The sequence below is a fragment of the Gopherus flavomarginatus genome, chromosome 19 (assembly GCF_025201925.1).
Source record: "Gopherus flavomarginatus isolate rGopFla2 chromosome 19, rGopFla2.mat.asm, whole genome shotgun sequence".
In the NCBI taxonomy this organism is placed as follows: domain Eukaryota; kingdom Metazoa; phylum Chordata; order Testudines; family Testudinidae; genus Gopherus; species Gopherus flavomarginatus.
Genome location: NC_066635.1, coordinates 16,080,902 through 16,107,119, shown reverse-complemented (window position 1 = coordinate 16,107,119; position 26,218 = coordinate 16,080,902). Strand labels below are relative to the sequence as shown.

General features: G+C 43.2%; 1 protein-coding gene across 1 annotated transcript; it reads right to left on the bottom strand.

Moving 5' to 3' along the window:
- Window positions 1-135: 135 nt before the first annotated feature.
- Window positions 136-22,957, bottom strand: NOS2 (nitric oxide synthase 2). The gene is made up of 26 exons (XM_050929687.1): window positions 22,851-22,957; window positions 21,539-21,620; window positions 20,704-20,826; window positions 20,282-20,430; window positions 16,482-16,644; window positions 15,941-16,032; window positions 15,469-15,610; window positions 14,729-14,868; window positions 13,154-13,328; window positions 12,113-12,214; window positions 11,250-11,444; window positions 10,647-10,729; window positions 10,157-10,301; window positions 9,113-9,217; window positions 8,911-8,960; window positions 8,625-8,799; window positions 7,836-7,968; window positions 7,252-7,330; window positions 6,309-6,487; window positions 5,315-5,484; window positions 4,239-4,440; window positions 3,793-3,880; window positions 3,196-3,317; window positions 2,276-2,424; window positions 1,791-1,985; window positions 136-437 (listed from the first exon to the last, which is right to left on the bottom strand). The coding sequence occupies exons 1-26, from the start codon at window positions 22,955-22,957 to the stop codon at window positions 321-323; spliced, it is 3,462 nt and encodes a 1,153-aa protein (XP_050785644.1). The 3' UTR covers window positions 136-320.
- Between the last annotated feature and the right edge of the window lie 3,261 nt (window positions 22,958-26,218).

The following is a 26,218-nucleotide window of genomic DNA, read 5'->3' as shown; positions in this document are numbered from 1 at the left end:
ATATTGTTCTAAATCACTTATAAAAATCTGAATTTCCCTTGTGAGCAGATCTTATTCTGTATTTAAATAAAAACTACAGGCATTTATCCTCTAACATGCATTTAAGAATAAGTTGCACCTGAACTATTATCAAGGTGATAATAAAATAGACAAAAAGAAGTCACAAATAAATAGTAATAAATGCTTAATTACATTAAAAAGTTGCCTTTTCTTTAAGGGTCAAATTCTGCCAGCAAATGTATGTGTGTGTCTTGACATGCATTGGAAGGAGAATTTGACCTCTTGCTGTTAGAAAATGATCACACACATTCAAATGTTGGCTAAAACATTAACCGTTGAGTGGTTCTTGGGCTGGTGGGTTTCAAAGTGCTTGCATTTCTCTTGCCCTCATGTGGAACCATAGCCCCAAATATGTCCTCATGGTATCGCTTTTGGCTCTGTAAGAAATCAGAGAGACAGAACAAAAACGATCAGTCTGGATTCCCATTATTTAACAAATTGGTGACTCATTTTTCAGTTCCTTTAGGTTTGTTCTACTGACTAGTGATGGTGAACTTTTGGTGGTAGGAATAAATCCTAAGGGCTCTAGGATAAGCTGAACTTTGTAGCTCTTGTCACATGGCAGCATTCCAACAACACACGGCAGCCAGCAGAGCAGTTCTAGTATCTATGTGTAGTGTTCCTTCCCTTCTCAAATTCACTGTCCGTCCTCTCTGGGCGAATAGCGCCTGAAAATGTTGAGGTTCAAACAGGGCCAGTGTAACTACTATGTTAACTAGGCGGCCGCCTAGGGCACCAAGATTTGGGGATCCATAAAAGCAGTGCCCTCCAATTTTTTTGTACACTACAGTGGAGTCACATCTTACCTGGGGGTTAGGTTCTAAGGTCAGCGTGTAAGTGGAAAATCGTGTATAGTGAAAATTACCATAAACTACAGTGTACACAGTATATACTAGAACAGGGTTCCTCAACCTACAGCTCGTGTGCCAAAGGTGGCACGTGAGCTGATTTTTGTTTTTTAAATGGCAGGCTGTGGGTCCCGGCCGCCACCTGCTGAGCCCACTGCCGGTCTGGGGTCCCGGCCGCCGCCCCGCTCAGCCCACTGCGTGAACGGACCCCTAGGCTGGCAGCGGGCTCAGTGGTGTCTGGGACCCACAGCCTGCCATTTTAAAAAAAAAATCCGCATGCATGCCATAGGTTGAGGACCCCTGTTCTAGTATATACTGTGTACACGGTACTTTATGGTAATTTTCACTATACACGATTTTCCTCTTATGCGCTGACCTTAGAACCTAACCCCTGCGTAAGATGTGACTCCACTGTATTCATTTTTGAAAGTTTATAATAAGCGATGCTCTGGGGGGAGAGTACAAGGGGGGTGGAAGTTTTGCCAATGGCACAAAATATCTTTGCACCAGCCCTGGGTTCAGGTCATGCTGCAAAGCCTCTCATAGCTATTCGTGGGCAAATCCTGCCCCTTTGAATGTCCAGGGTCAAAGTGGGGCAGGATATTGCGAATCGGTTTAGGGAGAGAATACTATAATCAATACATGCATTCTGAGCATTCGCAACAGGTGCATTATATAAACTGAAATAAATCACCCGGCCTTGCATTCTAATTCAGAATGTCTGTCTCAAAAATGTACATAAATTTGTTTGCTATCGTTGTTGCCCTGTCCACTGCATCATGATCACTACACTGAAGTCTGGTTTAACTCACGCAGGACTATTTAGCTTGAACTCTGACTGCACTGAGCAGGTGAGCGTGCACATCTGGCTTCTACACCTACCTTCAGCTGGAAGATGTAGGCTTCAGCCTGTTCCTCCGTCAGCTTCAATTTCTTTGTGAACATCTCCTTCAAGGTCTGGGCGACATCCCTGGCCATGCGCACATCCCCGCAGACGTACAAATGCCCTTCATCTTCATGTAAGACTTGGTGCACTTCTGCCTCCAGCTTGCTTTGAAGAATGTCTTGAACATAGACCTGCGAGGGGTGGTGGGGGGAAGAGTCAAATAAGGTCCACTTAATACTGTCTGAGATCATGGGTTATCTAGATTTGAAGTAGAATTACACAACCCCATAATTCCACATTAAAGCTCTGACTCCCTCAGTCCAGTCAGTCTATAGTCTGCCCAAGAGCAGAGGGAGGAAAATGGCTTTAAGCCACCTTTTATACTACCCTGATCTTGAGTCTGGGCCAGTCCCTTACATGAGTTAGAGCAGCCCAAACGATCTGTATCCCCCTTTCTAGAGGGCAGAGGAATGAAGCTTACTTTAGCTTGGCCGGGTTGCCGGGAGTAGGCTGTGTAGACCTCTTTCAGCACTCCTTTTCTTTTCATTTCTTGAGTTTCTTCTCTGTAGAGATGATCCATGTCTGGCTGCCGGCAGCCAAACAACAATGTCATGCCGCTGCCTTTAATTCCTGAAACCAACATTAGAAAGTTGTTTTAGTCTTTTAATGTTAGCCCAATTATCTGCAATTACGGTGGCAACAGAGGGCCCTGTTTTCTCAGCAGCTAGTCATGCAAGGACAGGAGGCTATTTTCCAACCAGCTTTTGCTACTCTGTGTGTGTGTGTGTGTGTGTGTGTGTGTGTGTGTGGTGTGAGAGAGAGAAAGCAACTGAGGTTCTGTTTTAGGTACACACAGCATAATTTAACTCTACAAAATGTCATTGGCAGAAGCTCAACTCATCTTATATGAACAGGCAGGGACACTGCAACATTCCAGTTTCTTTTTGAAGTGGATTGTAAGATCACAAAGAACCTTCTCTCTATGCTACGAGCCCCTGTGAAAGAGGCAGAGACGTTTGTGTTCTGCTCCCTGCTAGTGCAAGTGAAGGTATCAGGCATCCCAAATTGGGTGGGAAGGAGGCAGGGCTATTGAATTTTTTTTTTTTAAAAAGGTGAAATCCTTCTCAAAGCTCTTCCTGGGTTGGTGGATGTCTGCAATGCTCCTTGCTCCGAGCTAGCACTTCCAGGCACACAATTTTTACAGCATTTGTACGTTTTTCTCTCTCTCATATCATGCTCTTTCATGTCCACCCTCAGCACCACATGTTGCTGAGCTATGAGGATGAATTATGTGCTGCTTGTATGTCAAGTTAGCGAAAACAGCATCTTGCAATTGACATTTCTGGATGAATGGCGTCCCTGAGGGGACAGGGCTCCTCATGGTGGTAATTCCCACGGTACCTTTCTTTTCTAAGTCATAGAGGCGTTGCTGCCAGAAGCTTCTGAATGGAGCAATTCCTGTCCCTGGGCCGATCAGAATGCAGGGCTTGGCGGGGTCCTTCGGAAGCTGGAATCCACTGGCACTGTCAATAAAATGTGAGACTGGTTAGGAAAAACCTCATGTGGAGTAAATCCATTCCTACCAAGCTCCCTGAATAATGCTTACCAATTATCTATCACTAGTGGCCTGAATTTCCACTCTGTTACACTGAAAATAACAGAGTTACACCAGGGTAAATCTGGTGTTTAGAAAGTGGAGAGAATCAGGCTATCTATTTTCAAGGCCTGGTGAAAATGCTAATCCTGCCCATTCCCCTCTGATGTAGGGAAGTGTTATTACCCCTGTTTTGCAGAAGCGCACACAGGGTCAAATCACAAAGTGTTGGGTTAGAACTCGGAGTGTCTGGCTCTTAGTCCCTGATCAATCCATTAGACCATGTTGCCTTGCAATAAGTATGGATATTATTATTAATTAGAGATAGAGATATTGTTCTATAATGGAGCTGAGCTAAGTGCTGATATTTTCCCACTGGCATGCAATAGGAGGTGTACACTCACCTGCGCACAAAGCATGGGACTGTCTCCCTGAGATCTATCGTATTCAGCCATGTGCTGCAAACACCATGGTGCAAAGGACCTTGACCGTCTAAGAGGAAGAAGGGAAAATGCATCTATGAATACTCCAAAAAATAATAATTCAACTATTTTTTTAGATGTTGAGCTGATATCAAAACAAAATTGGTGTGTAAATAAATTGGCATCTACTAACTAAAACCCAAAGATTAGCTGCAGGATATTACCAGTCCAACAGTAGTGTTCCCGATTTAGACTGCAAATTTTCATTATCCATTTCTATTCTGCATGTATCAACTGATAGAGAAGCAGCATAAAATAAACTCTTAGCTAAAATGGTATGTTTTATGCCTTATGGTGGACCCAGCTTACTTAATCATTGTGCCACCTAAATTGCATCAAACTAAAGAATAAATGCAAGTAACAATTACCCCTTGTCCTGTAGTTGACCACTGCGACTGTCAAATGGATCTCTCTGGGCGTCATGTCCCCTGAAGAGCTAATGGAATAGTACCGGGGTTTCAGCAAAGGCAGCTGAGTCAGTAAAAAAGACGTGGAGACTTGGGTGGAAGGAAACTCTTTCAGTACCTCCAAAATGGTGGGGCTGTTGAAAAACTTCCACTTGTTGTACTCCTCTGAACTCTGAAAGCCAAACAAACAGCCACAAATGTGAACAAGGAACTTTGAGTCTCATTGGGGTTAGGAGCAGGGAGACTGGAAAGGTGGCTTGTGGTAAGTTAAACTAATGATTGGTATCCTTCAGTTAAGAGGAGACTCCGTCAAACCTTAGTCTGCTTTAGAATGCGACTTAGACTGGTTTGAAAATGTTGAGATTTTTTAATTTAACTTCTAGAATTAGAAGCTCTGAAATACCTCTCAAAGGTTGTTCTCCTAGACTGGCTGACTGGGCCTGGATGTGGAAGTAGAAGAGGGAGCCTATTTTTTTTTTTTTTTTTTTTAGCCCTATCTTGCCAGACATCCACATAGGCATATGTGCTCTGATCCTAAAAGCTATTGCGCAGCTGTTGAACTCAACAGTTGACGCTCATCTGGACCTTGAACTTTCAGCTGGTTATTTCCACTTTGGAAATTCAGAAATTCCTTCTCTTTGCTTTACCAAACTGTCTGCCAGTGCCCTTGGATAACACCTTCTACTTGGTGACTTCAAAATCCTCAATTGAATTAATTCTCACCCCCCACTCATCACCCCAGGGACAAGGAAGTAGTATTATTATACCCTTTCAATAGAGGCTCAAACAAGCTACGTGACCTGCCCAGAATCACTCAGGAAATCTCCTACGGTGGGAAGTCTCACACTATTTCCTGATTCCCACTCCTGGGCTTTAGCCACAAGACCATCCGTCCTATTATCAAGGATGGTCTTGGAATAATGCAGCTTACACAGTGAATGAAAAACAGCAATTCTTCCTTATTCCATGCATTTCCATAGCCTTCATCACAGCACTGAAGGGGCACGGACCCCTCAATGCCGAAGTCAAGTCCTAACACTCACATGACATAAGACTTCCAGTCTGTGTTTGTCTCCTTCCTCTGTTGCCAGCTGGGAGAGTTTTTTTAGCAGATGTTGGGAGGGTGGAGTAGTGACATCCAGGAAATACGTCAGGGCTTGGGAAAGTGTGCAGGGTGGAATTTTCTTGTCACTGGTCCAGTAGCCACCTGGAAATGTAAGGAACGCTTGAGAACACTTTTTCTAAGGAGTCTGTCAGCTGGGAGTGCTGTGCAGATCTCGATGTAGTTGAAAGGAGACTGCCTGCAGTTAACCATGTAACACATCTAGAACACAGACCTCAGTTGAGAGGAGTGTCTACTAAGAAAACAAACCTAGTGAAAGATAATATTGTAGGTGATCAACACCAAAAGCTATGGGATAGCAGTGCAAGGTTTTCCTAGAGGAATTTTCTCATTAAAGGCTGTAATGGAGCTAGGCTGATTTACACCAGCTGAGGATCTGGCCTTCTCTATATGATGATAGAACACGCCTTTTAAACAAAGGGAACTGCTTAAACCACCATTTCTCTACAAAAAGGCTATCATTTAGCAAGCTTCTGCTACAGAGCAGGGAGAGACATGGAAACCTCTTTTAGGAGACTGAGTATATGTTATGTAGCAATGAACACCCTGTATCAATTAGCATAATTACAGTCACTAGCCAGGTTCTGATCTCAGTCACTGTCAATCCAGGATCACTCCATTAGCCCTCGTGATGTTACTGTGGATTTTCTTCAGTGCGACTGAAATCAGAACCTAGCATCAGAAGAATAACTAAAAAATTAGGAGTTTATAGAGTAAAACCTTTAGCAGCAACTACTTCGTGCCTAAGAACCGACTAGGAAGACAACAGAAGAACTCAATGAATACATATTTTGATTTAATGCATTTCAGTGAGCTTTTTTGCTTTACAAGAAAAAACTCTTGCGGTGGATTATGGAAAATATCTGTAAAACATCCATTGCCCTGTAGCTGCGGTACCGCCAACTTACCATCATTGCAGGTTTCCAGTCTGATGGTCTGATCAGTTGGTGGTGCATCCTTAATGTGCTCAATGATGCCACTGACTAATTCTTGCTGGTTGCCTGGGAAAATCCCGACATGTTCTCCAGGCAGATAGTGCACTTCCTGATTAGTCTCACAGGAAAGCTTAAGTAAGATGGTGACACGACTAAAATATAAGAAGACGAGATCAGATGAGTCACGGTTATGTTGACAGGATTTCCCTTTGACAGTGCAGAATTATACACCTTCAAAGTGGCAGTTGGCAAGGGTTAGTTTGTGTTAATTTATGGAGACTTAATCCAATTACAGTCTGATTAAGCTAAGCATCTTAATCAAAATGAGTAAAGTCTTCAAGATCTGCTGATCAGCATTTATGAACCCAAATAGGTGAGCCACTGGAAAGGTCATGGTGTGCCAGTGAAGGCTGAGTGGTTTGCATCACTAAGCCAGATGGCTTCCTGTACGAAGACTGTATTTAGATTGAGGAAGAAAGGGGCTTATTTGAGGATACTGGGAAGTCTTTTATGGATTCTATTTCTGACATGGATATTGTTGTTGGAAATGCTTGTAACTCATCCTTTTGAGTTTGTTTGTGCATTGTTATGGCTCAGTTTGCATTAAAGTAAAATTACAAACTAGTTATTTGAGTTATGTTTTTTCCATTCCTTTTTTCTCCAGGGAGACACACATCTTTCTGAACTAACTAGCAATTCACATTAGATTTGGTGAATTAATCAGGGAGAAAGTTTGTGTCAGATTCCACGTTTTAAATGTCAAAATGCGTTGTGGCGTTTGCCTGTTAGTAATGGTCTGAAATTCCAACCTCCTTCTCAGACACCTGCAAGGTCAGCAATGCTTGGATCTCAGGATTTATTTTAAACTTCTAGCAAAAGTGAATATTAAAATACCTAAGAGCTCTAGATGCCGTACCTGGATTTTAAACTTTGCAGATTCTGTCTGAACTTGAGCTTCATGGGAATCACATCTTTTGCATGTATGTTTCCAAGTGCTGTGGGGGGAGGGGAGAGGTCACAGTTAATCCAAGTTTTATTGATTCAATTTATTTTAGATGTCGTCATGTAATTGTGGAAAAGACCTGAGCTGCTTTTCACCCAGGGCACCTCCAGCTTTGAGTAGTTAATTGCCCTACAATGAAGATAAATGCTATGGTGATGAGCAAGTATAAGACCCTACATAAACAAACGTATTTAGAGAACACACTGCCCCACGGTTTGTGCTCCTTCTATGACAGAAAATAGATCATTCAATCCTTGGCCTTTTTTCTGAGGCTGACAACATGGCTGCCAGTTGTGGTGTTTTTTGCAACGTCTTTTAGAACTTAAAATAAGAGAGACAATGTGTTAGCCCATCTAAATCAGGGTCTTGTTGCTTCTACCAACTTGATAGAACATCAAAGCTATCATCCTGCATTGTCAGAGCTGATCTCATTCCTAAATCCTCCTTAAAACCTGGGCATATGAGATGCAGAATAGGCACAGAGAGAGAGTGGGTACCTTTACTCAAGTCCAAAGGCTGAGAGTCATGTGCTATCCTGTAATTCTTGGGATTCCAGGTTTCATTTGAGGTGTAAACCTTGGGTAACTGAATAGTATTTTTTCCACGGATGTCAAAAGTCTCACAGGCAGTCTAAAAAAAAAAAATTAATCTGAAGGTTATTCATGTTAAAACTTGCCATTTTTTTTTAGTGTTCACTGATAACATTGTGCAGCATCTATCTCAAACCATACAAATTAATAGTAGTCATAGTAATTATATCAAGCCGAGTACATGGACCAGATTTTGATTTCACTTATTCCTAACGTGAATAGATTTCTTCACTGACATTAATGGGGTTACTGCCAATCTGCACCAATCTAACCGAGATAGGATCTGGTTGGAAAAATGGTAAGGGCTGATTTCTGTCCCCCCGTGTATCCTACCACACAAGTAGTCCCATTGAAATGGAACTATACGCAAGGTGACAGAACTGGGCTCTTGGAAATAAGAGTGTCCCAAATCACTCCTGAACTTTAGGGAGTTCAAAATTCAAACCTAGATGTAGATCCTCATTCTTGCAAATAGTTCCTGTCATTATAATGAATGGAACCAAAACCCTGAATCCAAAGCGACATCGCCATCATGTTGTGGCATTGAAATCCAGATCTGAAATGAGCAGTCGGGTCCCATCATTAGTGGTAACTGTGTGTTGTAGCTTTTTTTCCACAAGTTTCTTTACAGGGACAATTTAGCTAGTGAAGAGCCAGGATAAAAATAGATGCAGTAGGGCTCGGGACAGCTGTTACCTTGAATGCATTCACTGCCCAGGTGCGAAAGGCTTCTTCCTGGCCATTGAGTTCGTCCCCTTCACCTGTTTGGGTGAGCGGCATGGCGCCTAACTGTGCAAGTTTTTGGTCAATGGCATGAGCGAAGGCACAAAACTCTGGATACATGGTTGACCCCAGGCCAAATACAGCATATCTGCACAAAGAGACATCGATGAGTCTTGGGAGGATCGAGTTAGTGCTCCTCATTGAACAGCATGATCCATTAAAGTCAATATGATCAGATGCAAATTAGAGGATATATTACCTGAATTTTTTGTTCAGATTTTTCAAAGTGAGCAGGGCATTCTTCAGTTTCTGTATTAAATAAATAAATAAAATGTTTCATGTTGCACAAATACTTTTATTTTACGTTATCTATAGGGTCAGGCCAGATTCAAAGATTTTCCCCATTGGGTTTAATGGGCTTCAGATCAGGCTCTAACACTGATTTCTCAGTTAAATGTTACCTTTCCGTTGCCTGGAGAGTCACCATTTCCAAAAGTGCTGGTCACCACTAGAAGGAGGGTTTCTTTTTCCAGATCACTGAGCTTGTATTCATCCATGCAGAGGACCTGGAAGAGACCAAGTTCATAAGATATTGTTATGGGGTATAAATGAGGACCGGCTTTAGAGAGCTACAGTATTTTCAGGTCACTGCTGACCCAACCTGGGTGGTGGTGTGAGCTAGCCCACGGCAGTGACCATGAGTTGTGTTAGTTGCTCTGCCACTGTGTGACTTTGCTCAAGTCACTTTGCCTCTGTTTCCCTTCCCATCCCATGTCTGTCTTTTTCTATTTAGACTGTGAGGCCTAGATCCTCGGCAGTCTTTAGGCACCTACCTCCCATTGAAATCAATGGATGTTAGGTACCTTTTGATATCTGGGCCTGAGCTCTCAGGGAAGGGACTCTGTGTTTGTATGTGTATAGCATCTACCAGTATGGGGCCCCTCTTTCAGCTGTGGCCTCTGAGCCGTACATATCGTAATAAATCCTCACCGTGGTCCTCAGAGCCATCTGCAATTACTGCTAAAGTTTCCCCCCTACAGCAGCAATGACCTGGTTGAAGGAGAAGTGTGAAGCTTCACTAAGTTAGCATAGAGCGCCCTGATGCAGGTAGGAACGGATGAAACAAACAAACATCACACTCTACTGTGAGGATTTGTCATTGATCTAAATTGCATGACTTCATGTGTTAAGAATTTTGTGCTGCAGATGTAGTATCAGGATATTTAACTGAGTAATGCCATTAAATGGGTGTCAGAGGATGGAAAATAGCGTTTCCTATTGAAACAATAGTCTGTGACTAACATAATGAGTTGCCAGGTACACCGAAAATACACATTCTGGCCAGAGCTTGCATTCCTTGGGCATCTAAAATCTCCATCTTGCAACATCTTGTAGACGCTGGTAGCGCTGAGTTTTCTAACTCTTGTTCTCTAGTGGGTAACGATTTCTCTCCACACTGCATAGATGTGCAAGGGAGGTTTCAGGGAGAGGGAATAGACTCTTACCTTGGTGTTGAAGGCGCAATTGAACAAGGCGCACAGGTTGTTGGCCAGCGTTTCAGATTTCCCAGTCTCCGTTGCATAAATCACGGTTGCCCTGGTCCTGGCTGCTGTCGTTTTCCGCATCAATGTAGATGCAAAGAACGCAGCCCTGGGAAAAGTCATATGCAGCTTGTCATTTATTCACTAAAACGTTCTGACCTGATTTACAAAAATATGGGGAAAGGCTGACTTGGAGAATGGCCTGGGGCATTCCCTTGGGGAATTCTCCAGGGGAATATATTTGAGATTGGCCTAAACAAACATATTGGATGTTAACAGCATCATATAGTGGGTAATCGGGTCCAGATCCAAATGATTCAATTGGCCCTGATTGCTGTAATGACCCAAACCAAAAACCTGGAAGTGGAATGCCTCCACCCTAACTTTTGGATGGGATGGATCTTCATGGTTCAATCCCACATATAATATTTAAATTTTTATCAGGGAAACTTACTTCGCCAAAACGCTAAATTTGATCTCCCTTTTCTTTGGCCTGCGTTTCTCATCGTGCCAGACATGTGTTTTCCAAGCATCCACCTGGAAAAAGACATGATACAGGTCTGAGATCTTGAAAGAATACATACACAATTTATCTTACACTGATCGAGTCACCCCTTGAAAAGGTCAGATTACTTTGGGAATTTACATCAATGATCCATTCTGCAAACCCAAGCCTGCTCCCATCTACTTTAGAAAGGCAGGATCAGCTTCTCTGATGTGTCCATGACAGTTTGGGAGTATACTCCTAATGATCTACTCTCAACAGGAACTACTGGCCTCTCTTCCCTCCCCATCCCCCCCAAAATATTAGAAACCCTCCAATGACGGTTTGTAGCCATCAGCTAATTTCACTTCACGGGCACTCTGACTGGCAGTTAATGCAAATGAGTGTGTTTAGCTCCGGCAGTACATTACTTACTTAGTTATTTGCATTATTGTCATGTGTAGGAGCCCCAGTAATAGACCAGGGCCCCACTGAAGTGCCGTATGACCCCTGGACAGGACGGACCTTTTGTGTTTTTTAAGTTGTCTGCTGAGATCATTCGGTGGCCCTTACCTGGTAATAGTAGAAAGGTGTGAGGACGTAGTTCAGCATCTCCTGGTGAAACACGGGGGTGATGCTGCCTGATATCGGAGGCACGAGCCAGACCCAGTCGGCTGGGCACCCTCCTCGAAGGCGGTACTCGTTCTGCATGTACTTCATGAAAGACTCCGCTGCGGAGTGGTGATCCATGATGGTGACGTTCTGCTTCTAAAAGAGTTGTATAGAGAAGTCCATAAGCTGATTGTGCCCCGGGTCATGGATCTTCACAGATTGGTGCAGTAACTATCTAAGGGGTTTGTCGTGTCCATCCCTGTGGTTCCCAAGTGGGCTTTATGGAACCTCCTGCTTTTCTCCCTGCACTGGTTATATATAGAAGCCTTTTCCCTGGTGGAATATGTATGAAGGGGAACTTATGCCTTACTCAGAAGCATCCATTGCTAACAGTCATTAGAGACTGGCACTGCAGTAGACGGACCCTTGACTTGTTCTGCTGCAGCTTGCTTTATAGTCCTGAAGATCCGCATTTCCCCCGTGTGGTTTATTGCCCCAGCATTGGGCGAGCAACCAATGCCTCTGATTCATCTGCCCACCCTTCGACTTGTTCTGGCTTAAACAAGTGGCATTGGAAACAAAGTCATTAAAGCCTTTTAGCACCTAACTAGGAAGTTAGATTGGGATGACTGATATTAGGCCCTTTATTTTCATCTCATGAATGCAGTGTATATGGGGTAGCTGTTCTTCCCCTGGCTGCCAGTTAAAAACGGGATGAGGTGGAAAAAGTTCAATCAGGAGAAATTACGCTGGAGTCCAATTGCTGTAAAACTGTTGCAAGGGAGAGGAGAATCAGGCCCAGGGTGTATCTGTCACTAACTTACTTGGAAACTATGAAGTACAGCAACATTAATCTCTATCACCGCTCGATCTTTCCATAACGAGGAAAGTTTGTTGGTTTCCAGACCCATCCTTCTCCCTACTTCCTGCATGTGAGAAAAAAAGAGGAAAAAACAAAATTTTAATACTCAGGACAAAGATCTGAGTCAAAATTAGGGGGTGGGGGAGTGTTCAGATATAGGGGAGGGGGTTTCCCACTGGGTTATATGGTATTAAAGGGGAGCCGTTCCCTATTATTATTTGTATTGTTGTTGCATCTGGAAGCTCCAGGCATGGACCAGGAACCCAATGTGCTAGGCAGAGCCATCTCTAGCTATTCTGGGGCCTTATGCAGCTTCCCCCCCCAGGGGGGGGGCTGTGTGGGCTGGCTTGGGGAGCAGAGGAGAACCACCCCCAGCACTCACTGGCAGCACAGCTGGGGCTGGGTCGCTCCACTTCCTGCTGCTGGTGAGCACAGGCCCAGTCCTGCTGCACTCCTCAGCGGAGTCGGAGCTGGGGCGGGAAGAGGCAGGGTGGAGTGGGCTTGGGGAAGGGGTTCAGGACTGAGGCGGGAAGAGGCAGAGCAGGGGCAGGGACCCTGGGGAAGAGGTGGAGCAGGGGCTGGAGCAGCATACAGGATTTCCTGCTGCCCTATGCAGCTACATACTTTACATATGGGTAAGGATGGTCCTGGTGCTAGGTGCTGTACAAAGATGATCCCCCACCCCCAAAAGCGTACAATATTAAAAACCGACCACCCCTTCACATGGGATACTAATAACATGAGTGTGGTAAAGCAGAAGGAAAAAGTTTTTAATTTGCTTTTTGCCATTAATGACTCTTTCCTAATCAGTTTGCATTTCTCTCGGCTCTGTGCTAGTTCTCCCACTACTGCTACCGCCAATGGAGCTGAACTAGCACCAGTGAGACTGTTAAGAAAGCGCTTGGTAGAGGAGAGGCCCAACCTGCACGGGGCTCGGTGTAAAACCTAGTGCTCTCCCTTGCCTCTTCTACACGAGAGGGTTTTTAATGCATCTGAAAATTACCTTCAGGATATTGTAGCGTTGTACGTCACAGAAGTCTCGCACGCCTATCTCGGTCCCCATGTACCAGCCGTTAAAAGGGCAAGCGGTAAATTCCAGGCCCCCCACTTCAAGCAGCATGTTGGCCACGGCAGGCAGCGCGTACCACTTCAAATCGAGTTCCTTAAACCATTCATACCTTTTTAAAGAAACATTTGGAACCGTTAGTTAAGAACCTTCCCCCGTGTCTCCTTCTGAGCACAACCAATGCCAATCAGGGAAGAGATAAGAACAATCCTCTCGGTAACTCAGCAATGCAACATGGGCTTGCACATGTTCACCACAAACTTTTTTCATTAGCCATGTGAAAATCAAGAATTCCTTGCTGAGGAAACTGGTGCATAACATCAAGGAATTTTTGATCTCTTTGCAGTCTCATCACAAAACAAACAAGACAAGAAAAATAGAGAGAAACTGAATAAATTATTTGTTCATCTCTAATCACTGTAAACTTTTTGTGCAAATGCTACAGTAGATAAAACAGAACAGGAATTGTACAAAGAGAGTAGATCAGGAAATGAAACATGCAACACCAGATCTTCAGCTGGCATAAATCAGCATAACTCCACAGATGGCAACAGAGTAACATTGATTTATAACAACTGAGGATCTGGTCCTATATAATGGCTCCTCTTGTGAGTGGTCAGCAGGGTTTCAACCTTCAATCCCAAAGCACAGACCTGTCCCACTAGATTTTAAGGAATAAGTCTATTAGCTGGTAGCTATTGTAGGCAGCTGTCCTCAAGGAGCTGCTTGGGCCCTAATTCAGCAAAGCACTTAAACACATGCTTGAGCTGGAGGGACTTCAGTAGGACTGTTTGCATGTTTAATATTAAGGCCCATCTTTAACTTTCATGTGCATAAGTCCCCTTCACTTGAGTTGGATGTGACTTTAATGTATGGAGATATACCTATCTCATAGAACTAGAAGGGACCTTGAAAAGTCATTGATTCCAGCCCTCTGCCTTCACTAGCAGGACCAAGTACTGATTTTGCCCCCGATTCCTAAGTGGCCCCCTCAAGGATTGAACTCACCCTGGGTTTAGCAGGCCAATGCTCAAACCACTGAGCTATCCCTCCCCCAACATGAGCATGTGCTTAAAGGCTGTCCTGACTAGCAGTGCTTTCCTAAATCAGGATGCAAATGCTTTGCTGAACAGTGTTGGTCTTGCTTAAATGCTTGGGTGAATCAGGGGCTTGTTGAGGGCAAGACCACCCACCCCTTACAAGTGTATTACTATAGCACTCTCACCTGTACACTTTTTTAAAGCAATGTACTTTTGACTGACTATGACTAAAACAGAGATGAGAACTCCCAAATACTTCCTGCAGAAATGCTATTATCCTACATTCATTTCAATGTAATTTAGCTGCTGTAACATACATTTTTATCTCCTGGGTTAATTTAACATCATTTCACCTGAACAAAGAACTAATAAAGGAACCCACCAGAGATCACAAGCTAATAAACTGGGCCTAACAATACCCTAGTAGTCAAGGTACACCGCAGATACGATTATCTAAATCCAGCATGCTTACTTTGGATGTTCCATTGACACTTCAAGGACAAGTTCTGGCGGCAGTTCAAATATTTCCGGGTCTTGGCCGTTTGCTTGAAGAACCAGTGGAACGACATCAAAGCGGCCATATTTGGGCTTCCACCCAAGCTCGATGCACAACTGTAAGTGAAGAAAGTGGGTTTTGTTTTGGGCTTTTTTTTTTCCCCCATGGGTTTGAAGATAGAAGCATGTTAACTCTTTACATGCCGTCTAATGTTAAAGACTACATTCACCCATTCCAAGAAAGCCATGTTGTGTTCGCGTAGGGCTCCATTCTATGCCCTGATCGAGGGGTAGTACATAAATTGCCTCACCCCAGAAGTAGACCTAGGAGGCAGCGTGTCTCAGAGACAACCCTCCCGTGCTCTGGGATGGAGGGAGTAATTTGCTGTAGGACTCTAATAGCAATAAATTTCAGTCTCCCCTTAGGTAAGATGTGCTGGTTGGTACCTTGGAGCTAAGGCTCCACCCATTCCTTTCACCCATCCTCATTCCTCCCTCCTGCTCCAAAAAGGTGCAGAACAAAAGGTGTCCACGCAGCACAATGAAAGGCTTCCATTGACATTAATGGGAGTTTGATTAGGTCTGTGGAACATTTTTGACCAATAGAATATAGAAGGCCATGTAACAAAGTACCTATGTCGATTAGATAGATGAATATCTAAAATCCAATAGATGAGCTAGATAAGAGGGATTGGTGAGTTCTGTTTGAACACTTACCTGTGTAAACTCCACAGTAGCTGGGTCTCCCAAGATGGAGCCATCTGGCATTTGGTACCCAGCATATCGGATGAGTTGGCCATTCCACAGACGGAAATCGTGTTTCCCATCAGTCCTCTGAGGGAAGACCGTGATGGCCGATCTACCCAGAGAGATTAACTCCCATTAAAACACAGCGAGTCATATGCTTTTGGATTATTTTGTAAATTGTTCCTGCTACTAGCTAATTTACATTTTGTAAACAAATTAAAAACCCAACAAAAACCTCAAAACCCTTCCTTTTCCAGGGACTGCAACTTACAAACCTTACAAATGATGATACAGGATAAAGGAGGGAATTAAGGATGGAGGTGGGACCAAAACTTCTAGACACTCCAGAGTTTTTGTGGAGGCAGGGGGAAGGAGGGTTCTGAATGTAAACCCGGATCTGGATCCAAAGACTGGTGTTTGGAATACAAATCAGAGCACATACCTGATGTTTCCATTGTTTGTGGCGTATTTAAGATGACAACAGATATGTTCAAACATTTCCTTGGCTGTAGTACAGTTACGTGCATCAAACACCTATATATTCCCAGAAGAAATACATGGAAAAAATTGATTTAGGAATGATGATTTAGAATTATTTTTCTAATGAAGTTCATTATCATAATTTAAAGTTAAGGTGCAATGGCTCAGACTAGTATCTGGATACAAGATTTCACTTTTAGCTCATCAAAGAAGGGTTAATCTTAATCTTTGCTTTATGGGCCCAAGAAACATATTTGTGCTTTGCTATAACGTACAGGAGATTTATTTCCTCCTGTTGCTCAGCAGATTTTTAATGTGTTTTGAACCATATAAAATTATTTGATTTGGCTCTGGAATGAGGAACCAGTTTGCATTGTCTGAAATACAGACTGTATCCTCAGCTGGTGTAACTTGGCGTAGGTCTTTTGAAGTCAATGTCACTATGCTGCTTTACAGAAGCTGCTGATCTGCTTGCCCCTAGATTTCTATAATCAGTAAGTCACCTGTAAGTTGGACCATTGTATTCTCCCGATGCATCTTGGAGCATTTCTCCAGGCCTGTTTGGTAGCAAAAATGAGTTCATCTTTCGTCAGCTGGTAGGTTCCTGTCGTTTCTATCTCTTCGGTTACTGATTGCATTCGCTGCTGATGTTCTTCTGGTTGTGGCCTGTAGAATAGGAAACAATCATCAGGAGAAGCAATGAGCTGTGCTTCAGGCAGAACTAATTTCGTTCACAAAGGGGATTGCAGAAATATTATGTTGTGGGTCAAGAGGGTGGATGGACATGACTGAGGACAACATTTAAGGTGTCTGATTATAAGGGACGACTCCATTAAGCAGAGGATTTAGACAGATGGAGTTAGCTTTTGCCACAGAATAGAGAGAGAATGCTTCACAGGATTCACTTAAGCACCTGTGCAAGTTGTCACTGGGCACATATGGATGTTGCAAGAGAATATCTATAGTTCAACACCTGGAAGTGAAATTGATCTACCCAAAATACGCCATCAACGGTTAAAATATTTGCCACCTCTCACAGACATCTGCGTCCTAGAGGAAACTGCCACCATGCATCCCATCTCCCTTCTGCTGCATCTCACGCCTCTCCCTAAAGTGCCATATTTCTCTGTTGTTACGATCGACTACTTAGTATTTTTAAGCAATGGAAAGAAATGGGTTATCTAAGTGCAGGGCATGAGTGTGGAGGAGACAGGGCCGCTGCTATAACAACTGAGGTCAGATCATCCTAGTTCCTTTCAGCCTCCAAATCTCTGAGCTGTCCTTGTTGAGTGTGAATGGCAGATTAACTAACTCAGGGGTAGGCAACCTATGGCATGCGTGCCAAAGGCCACACGTGAGATGATTTTCAGTGGCACTCACACTGCCCAGGTCCTGGCCACCGGTCCAGGGGGCTCTGCATTTTAATTGAATTTTAAATGAAGCTTCTTAAACATTTTTAAAAACCTTATTTACTTTATATACAACAATAGTTTAATTATAGACTTATAAAAAGAGACCTTCTAAAAATATTAAAATGCATTACCGGCACGTGAAACCTTAAATTAGAGTGAATAAATGAAGACTCAGCACACCACTTCTGAAAGGTTGCCAACCCCTGAACTAACTTATTCAGGAGCAAACAATACTGGAAAGGTTAAGCTGGAATGTTTTAACCTAGGTGCAGCTGAGTCCTCTGACCACTCAGCTCCCATCTCCGTGATGCATAATACATTAACGTAAGCTGCCCTTTTCTGCCTAGCTTCCCACGTTAACTTGTTTAGGAAGATGTGGACTTTCCAGGTTTGTACGTTAAAATCCATGAAAGCACTGGAAATCCTTGGATGGGAAAAGTCCTGCTTTGCAGAAAGATGGTGGAGGTGGCCTAATGGGTACCTGTCCTCTCTGAGTTCTATTATTTGAATACAAAAATATTTCTTTTGAGCAAAGTGTGTAGAAAACGCCACACCAGAGAGGAGGTGCTGGGTAGTTCTCTTGGCCAGAGAAGCTAACCTCTCAAATTCTTTATTTTGATAACACAGAAAATGAAGACACAATATTGGGGAAATATTTATCGTGGCACAGACAAACTGGTTTGCTGGCTGATAAACAGGATGAAAATAGCCTGCACCATCTGAGAGCACATGTAGAATTTCACCAGTATGAAAGATCAAGGGCAGCGCATGAGACAGTGTAAATCTGTGTGATCAAATAGCCAAGTAGTGAGGTCACCTCTGAGTGGCTGCAGGGAGATTTTGCAAATTGAAAGTTTCTGACCATGAAAGCTGTTTTCACCTGAGACTGGGGTTTTCAGAAGGGCTCAGGTCTCAGAAATGAAGCCAGATTTTACCAGGAGCATTGAGCTGCTTTGAAAATCTGGACACTGAGCTCTTCTGAAAATGTGGCCTTAGTCCTCCTAGGACTGGATCACCCCCTCACGTGTCAGTGTGACTTCAGTGGTGTTACTTACACTGGTGTGGTGAGAAAGGAATCAGGACCATAGGATTGAGTTCAGCATCTGGCAGTGGATTTAACACTCCTTGATGTAAATGACACCAGGGGTAAATTTGGCCCATACTCTCATGTGTTTGTGCTGCTGGTGTGGGAATTTGTCATCAGTTATAAATGTACATTTTACTACATTATTAGTTGACAAAGATTGTGATTCTGAAAACATTTATGCGTGCATGGAGCTTTACTCCCGTGAGTTATCCCCTTGATTTCAATGGGATTAATCATGGGAGTTAAAGTAAGCATGTGCTTAAGTGTTCGCTGCATCTAGATCAAATACAAGACCAGACTCAAACTGAGTCAATGACCTGGCCAGGGGAGTGTGACTAAGAAGAAAGTGATTTGAAATTAATTAAGATGCAATGATGCCAGAAATTCCTGAAAGTGCTTGTTTCTAACCATGAGACTAAGCAATTGCAAGTTGTTTTGGCGTTATGAGATTTCATAATCCCTTGATTACTACAAGGAGTAGTTTATTATCATAACGTCACCATGAAAGCAGAACTTTAGACATCATAAAATTGCTGTCTGGGCTGCATAAAAAGAGGAAAGGAAGCGGCTATAAAATGATCCGCAAATCAGAGTCTCCTTTCATAACAGTGAATGTGGGGCCAATGTAAAATAAACTGTGCATTAAATTCAAGAGTATCTGAATCACCGAAGTAGCTAACTAGGAGACCTCAGGTATGATCCTGTAAAATGCTGAGTAAGCCCTGGATGTGCTGAGCAGCTTTAATTCCCATTGGCTTCAGGAGTTGCTCAAGATCTCATAGGGTCAAACTTTTATTTACTAATCCCTAAGGCCTTGAAATGGTGGAACTTGAGATGGATTCAAATGTTCCAGCGTTTCCCACGTGTTCACCCAAAGCGGTCAAATCACCTCCCTTCACCATCCGGAGAACTATAGAATACAGCATCTGTTATGATGCTAGGAAATTCACCTGAGTAAGCCTGATGGGGAGAGAATGAGCGTGTGCCTAGAAGGCCAGCAACTTTATACGGGCTGATCTACACTGGGGGGGGGGGAGGGGGAGAATCTATCTAAGATACGAAACTTCTGCTACGCGAGGGATCTATGTCCGCAGCTCTTCCTGTCGACTCCACTACCGCCATTCGCGCTGGTGGAGTTCTGGAGTAGACGGGAGCCTTTTTGGGGATCCATCTATTGTGTCTAAATGAGACACGATATATCGATCCCAGAGAAATTGATCGCCACCCACCAATACGGCGGGTAGTCTAGACGTACCTTAAGAAGCCCTAAACCATGGGAAATATTGACATATCATCTACTGCCCTTGAGCAAAGGGTGCCAGAGCACAGAGAGAGTGCATTGAAAACAATGCCAAAGTAAAAGCCATATCTACATTATAAGGTTGGTCTCAATGGGCGTTACTCCACTCTAGCGCTGTGTTACCTTTCCCTGGGAAGAAACCAGGCCTGGAGAGACTTGTTTATACGTGGATGGTAACACTGTTTTTAAAGAGTCTTATCTAAGCCGCTTCCGCCTCAGGAGGGTTGAGACAGTCAAAACTAGATTGCACAAATGACTCAAAGTCCGTTCCTATATTCACTGAGGAGGGTGGGGACCTACCAATAAAAATATGCTGACATAGTAGGTTCTATCATTTGTACAACTAACTCATTAACAGCACATAATTCTTGTCCCTTTTTTTTCTTGACTGGATGGTGTGTGGTAAGGGAGTTTGCAGCTCATGATGGAGGAATACTAAGAGGCATTTACATCCCATAGATAGATAGAGCAATTAATTTAAGAGTGAAGTTAAAATGGCCTTACTCTTTAAATGAATTGTAATATTGATTGATGAATTCTATCGCCTGGGGTAAAATCTCTTCTGGTGGGACTGGGCTGTCTCTGGGGCCTTTCACCAAGCCTTTGGGGTTCATGAGGGCCCCCTGGCATGCCTTGGCCTTGCAGTTGAGAACCTGCAAAGACAGGGAAATGTTAAAAATGACAGTGACACCCTGCCAGGGAAAGTTAATAAATAATTAATAATAGGAGATATACCAATCTCCTAGAACTGGAAGGGACCTTGAAAGGTCATTGAATCCAGCCCCCTGCCTTCACTAGCAGGACCAATTTTTGCCCCAGATCCCTAAGTGGCCCCCTCAAGGATTGAGCTCTCAACCCTGAGTTTAGCAGGCCAATGCTCAGACCACAGAGCTATCCCTCCCCCCATTAAAGTTTCATGGTCTTACCCCCTTTGCCGTCTGGTGCAACGTGTCGTGAAAGCTGGTTCCATTTTCCCAGTTTTTAATTTTTAAATGCCTCGGACACCCAGATATTTGGTTCATGGGTCGGATGCCATTCTGCGGAGGTTTCTGAGCAAAGAGAAAGCGAAAATACAAATGATCTTTGAATTCATCATGTAACGTTAAAACATTGGACTAAATTTATCTCTAGTGTAAGTGCCAATCGATGGAGTTTCATGAGTGAAGACTTTGGCCCATTCTGATTGGTAAGCAGTTAATTAGGATTTAAGGGACTGATTGTGGAAACTTTATTCACCCAAGTGAGCACTTATGCATGTGAGTGTGAAATTACCCACATATCTGGTCCTAAATGAACAAGGAGTCAGATTTTTCACATGCTCCCTGCTTGAGCAGTATCTTACTCTGTAAGTAGTCCCAGAGATTTCACTGGGATTTCTCAATGTGTGTTAATTGTGGTGGTCCAAGGGAAACGATCAACCAGATGGGCTTAGAAATAAGACCCGCTTGTAAATAAACGCTGGGATTTTCAAAAGAGACTAAGGGAGTTAGGCACTCAAATCCCACTGGAATAGGAGTTGGGCATCTAACTCCCTTAGGCACATTAAAGTTTTGGGTTGCACAAAATGAACAATTTGGTGACACTGACATGAATTTACAGAATGTTTTGCTGTCATTGAATCTGTTCTCCCCCCACACCACCCCCGGGGGGTGGGGAGGGAAGAAGACAAGAAAATTCAGCTGAAAAATTTCACTCAGCTGTCACTGCCACCCCTTAGCATCCAGTACCGAAGTTAGAAATAGATTGTCTCCTCTCACTGACCTCTCCTGCAGTTATGATGCGTGGCATCTCGTCCTGTTTGCTGTTCAGATCATTTAGCTTGGTGGCTTCTTCTTTCGTGAAGCTTTTGAAATGAATAAGCAGAATCTGATTTAGTACAAGAGGCTTTGTTTTTAACCCATTACCGTTTACTTGTGGGGTGAGTAGGGAGATGCTTAACACAGCATCTGAAAACAATACCAACTCGATAAGCCATGTGTTCCCAACTCAAGGGAACTGGAGACAGGTAGGGGGTTCTGGCCCCCCCCCCGTTTCCATATTGCTGTGCCCTAGAATATAAAAGGCTGAGAACCACTGCTATAAACTAAACAAAGGAAATGCATCAAGAAGCTACAACTATGAACTAGTCATAGGAAACCGACAAAGAGAAGGAAAATGTTGAGAAGATTTGTTTTCTTCGGGGAATAGCTGTGTGAACCTTTCAAATAGGTCCAACCTCACTGCGCGTTAAGCAAACGGCTTGCTTTCTTATACAGGAAACAAAGGAAGTCCATGCAAAAGGCCTGGCTTTTGAACTCTTTTCTTCCTTTTTAATTTGGATGCAAGGTTTTGAGAAGATGAGAGCTAGCCTGACAATCCTGGAGGAAAAAAAGAGTCCGGTTTTGACTGGCAGTGATGGCCTTTAGATAATGTCTGTCTAGGGCCAGATTGTGTGTCCTTTGCTCTGACTGGTGAGCGGTGACTCCAGTGGGAGTTAGGTTCAAGATTCTTTATTTCTGGTGTAAATAACTTTCCCTGACAATAGTGAAAAATGGGGAGCCAGGGAGGGGGGAAGACATCAAATTTTGATGGAACGTAGGCACCAAAATGAGTGAAATCTTTTGACATGAAGGACATTGGAGAAGCGTGCAATCGTATTTTATATACAGTCTTTCATGCAAGCTGTATCCCAAATACTTTACAGAGCTAATTAGTAAAAATTACAAGGTTAATAAATAACTTTGCTGAAGTCCACAACACACACGAGTGGATCTCGGCATCCATAGCTTGCATCATTATATACATTATAGAAAGCAGAGACAATTAAAAAAAGAAATATGAAACTTTAAGGCAGGATGTTTTATGTCACAGTGATGTGAGTAGGTCTCATAAGGGAAAACTAAAATTTACCTCACCTGTGTCAATTGCAGCTAAGTGACCTGTAGGAAAAGTTATCCCTCAAACTTTCTCCTTTAAAATTATTTCTTTGGCAATCCTTTACTTGTACCTCTGAAACATCATGGTGCTTTCCTACTTAAAGGAGGGAGAGTGTAGGAAAGCAGGAAGGGTGAAGTTGAGAGGAGATAAATCTTACCTGTGAACCTTCAGGACTGCTTGTTCCACATTATTGTTTATATCCTCTTTGGGGGAAGCGTTCCGACCTGTTTGGGGTCTGAATAGGAACTGAAAAGGGCACAGCATTTTCAGTCTTTTAATTAGCCTGCTGTTTCCTAGCCTGAAATCCTGGTTTGGGTAATGAGGGGATTCTCCTAAGGAAAGAAATAAAAAGTTATACACGGTGCTTCATTTGTAATGCAAGAGGAGCTGGGGCACAACTAAATTTCCCCACCCCATTCATAACTGATGCACCAAGTCCATAGGTGCTGGGGCTATGAACTGCCAAGCCTAGAGATGCTGGCAAAATCCTGGCACAAATTAAGCACTGGTTATAGAGTTATACAACCTCCCTCTTTGATAAGATGAGGGAACGCCACAGATTTATGGACCTGTTGTAATTAATATCCTATGATTGAAAGCTAAACTGCCTACTAAGGCCCTGACTCAGCAAACACCCTAGGACTCCCTAGTTCAGTGCTTTGCTAAATCACGGCCCAAATCCTGTGGTAAACACACACCAAATAAGTTAGTGGTTTTGCATGCCAATCAGAAGCTGTAGATCTGTTTTATTCTAAACTTGCTGCCTATTCCTAGGACACCACAAATAAAACAAATGTTTGCAATGAGGTTCCAAAGTGCTCAGCTCAAATGAAATTCAGAGCATAATTGGAATCTGGAAAACACACAAGTGTTCCAAGTTTAGCAGAAATACCCACTCGAGTGGGGGTTTTTGTTTTTGTTTGTAAGTTTTGTTTCTCGAAGGTTTGTTGGGTGTCACAAAAATATTTTTCTTTATTTGAACCTCTCCGTTTCGCAGGAAAACAAGAGGCAAAACCTAGCCTGCGTCATTCACACAACAAAGATTCTCAGCTGAAAGTTATTCTTCCCCAGGGAATGAAACCAAAACACAACTTGCAGCACCTCAGAGACTGCCAGAGCCAAATGGAACGTGAAGTTTATGGAGTCAAGATCCTGTTCTAAATGTGGAACTGAGGAATCTTGCACGGGTTCTACATTTTTGTAAATAATATTATAACATATCTATAACCCATGTAGTAAATTAGTCAAAGTTTAGGATGATGCTTCACTAATTGTCACAGGCTGATCCCTATTTTGTCTTGCTATCCTTTTGGATTTGGGCTTTTCTGCTCATCTTTGATCCTAAAGTGAGTTTTTCCTCCTTGGGAAGACAGCAGTTTGATGAGTAAAAGTGAAGCTATTACATTGTTTAAGTTTTCTGTATAAGACAAATCAAAGACTGAGCTGTAGCCAAGAAGGTAAAGAGATAAGGAAAGAAAGGGGAAAAAAAAACTTTTCTGTTATAAATTGTTTACTTTTTTTTTTTATTGTGGTAACACTTACAAGCCCCAGTTGTGGCCTCTGTGTTAGGTGCTGTACACATCAAAAAACAAAGACAGTCCTGATGCCCAAAAGCTCACAATCTGAGTAGTTCAGTGTAAGAATTCAGAACCAGATTATGATATCCCTATGCACAATGAGTAACTCCGCTGAAAAGAACGCAACTCTGTGTGCTGCAAGGTACCACTCAATGTAGGGGTGTTAGATTCTGGCCCGTAATAAAGGTAAAAAGAAGAGGAAGAGAAGGGTGTGTAAATAAATAAATAAAAAAATCTGCAGTTACCAAACTGGAAACAATGCTAGCACATTACAGTGTGATACAAAACTAAACTCACTCTGTCATTCATTAAAAGCATTTGGACTTTTAGGCTAATCTTCTGATGGTATAATTATTGTGGATCGGTCTTAGAACAGCAGAGTTATCCTGGGATTTTGCCTAGGAGACCTGTGAGCAGCACCCTACACTGAAAAGTTCTAGGAAATCTTGTCATACTATCTCTGTGCAGCCTGCCTAAGTGTGCTCTTTCTTCATTTCTCTTTTCCATTAATTTATGATCAAAATAAGTCCCTTGTTTCCTTAGATCCTTTTCAACAGGGTTAATTCAAAGAATATTTGTGGTACTGCTCTTACTTGTAGCAAGGAGGGTAAAAGTTTCAAGGCAGGGAACCAATTTTAAAAAAAATGCCATTTTAGTAAGGGGGGAAAAAATACAAACAGCAATAAAATTATTCCACTTGCAAGCAGATATAACTGCTTGACCAGCTGCTCAGTTAAACATAAATTTGCCTTACCTTGCTTCTGAGAGAGGTTTTTCCAAGTGTGCTAGGAGCTAGTCTTCTCTGCCAAAGTTTCTTTCCTTTAACCTTAGAGGTACTGTGTCCCTGTTGCAAGGCAAACACATTTTATACCCTGCTGGGGTTCCGTATGCAAAGCAGGGTAACACATGGATAACATTGCAAAGGGAAATCCCTGAACCTGGGCTATTTTTCAGATCGAAAGGGAGTGGCTGATGCATGCTGTCACAGAGTGTTAGCTAACAATGCAGCCACAGTTCCTGATATTTCATCAATTCTAAAACATATGAGCATCCCCTCCTCCACTGTCCGGTTGGCTGTCTGCTTTGGTAATCACTTTAATGTGATATAATTTCCTGTGGCTCTAACCAGCCCTTTTACAGGAAAAGCTCTAGGGTGGGGTGGCCAACATGGGCCTGGTAAATTCTGGCTCCTTCTCAGTGTATATTGCCAAAGAACCACAGTAATACGTCAGCAGCTCCTCAATCCACCTGCAGCCCCGCTGATCAGCACCTCCTGATCAGCTGTTTCTAGACCTGCAGGAGGGTCTGGGAGGGAGGAGCGAGGGCACGGTAGGCTCAGGGGAGGGGAGTGTTGGGGTGGGGGCAGGGCCTGTGGCAGAGCCAGGGGTTGAGCAGTGAGCACCCCCCAGCACATTGGAAAGTTGGCGCCTGTAGCTTCAGCCCTGGAGTTGGTGTCTGTACAAGGAGCCTCAGGTTGGCCACCCCTGCGCTAGGGTCTCTGATAGACACTGGTCATCCGTCTTTAAACCAAGGACACAGAATTCTCTATGAAATGCTCTAGAATAATTTTAAAATTCTGAGGAAAGGAAATTCTTCTCCATAGCTTCTAGGAGTAATTTCTAGAGGAAGTTTTTAATTTGTATAGAACCCTATTGGCATAGGCCCTGATTCAGCAAAGCACTTAAGCATGTAGTTAGTCCTGCTTGAGATGAAACATAGTCCCTGTGCTTAAGAGCTCTGCTGAATCAGGGTCTGAGTTCCTATCGAAGTCAATAGGCTTTACATAAGAATGACCATACTGGGTCAGACCAATGGTCCATCTAGCCCAGTATCCTGTCTACCGACAGTGACCAATGCCAGGTGCCCCAGAGGGAGTGAACCTAACAGGTAATGATCAAGTGATTTCTCTCCTGCCATCCATCTCCATCCTCTGACAAACAGGCTAGGG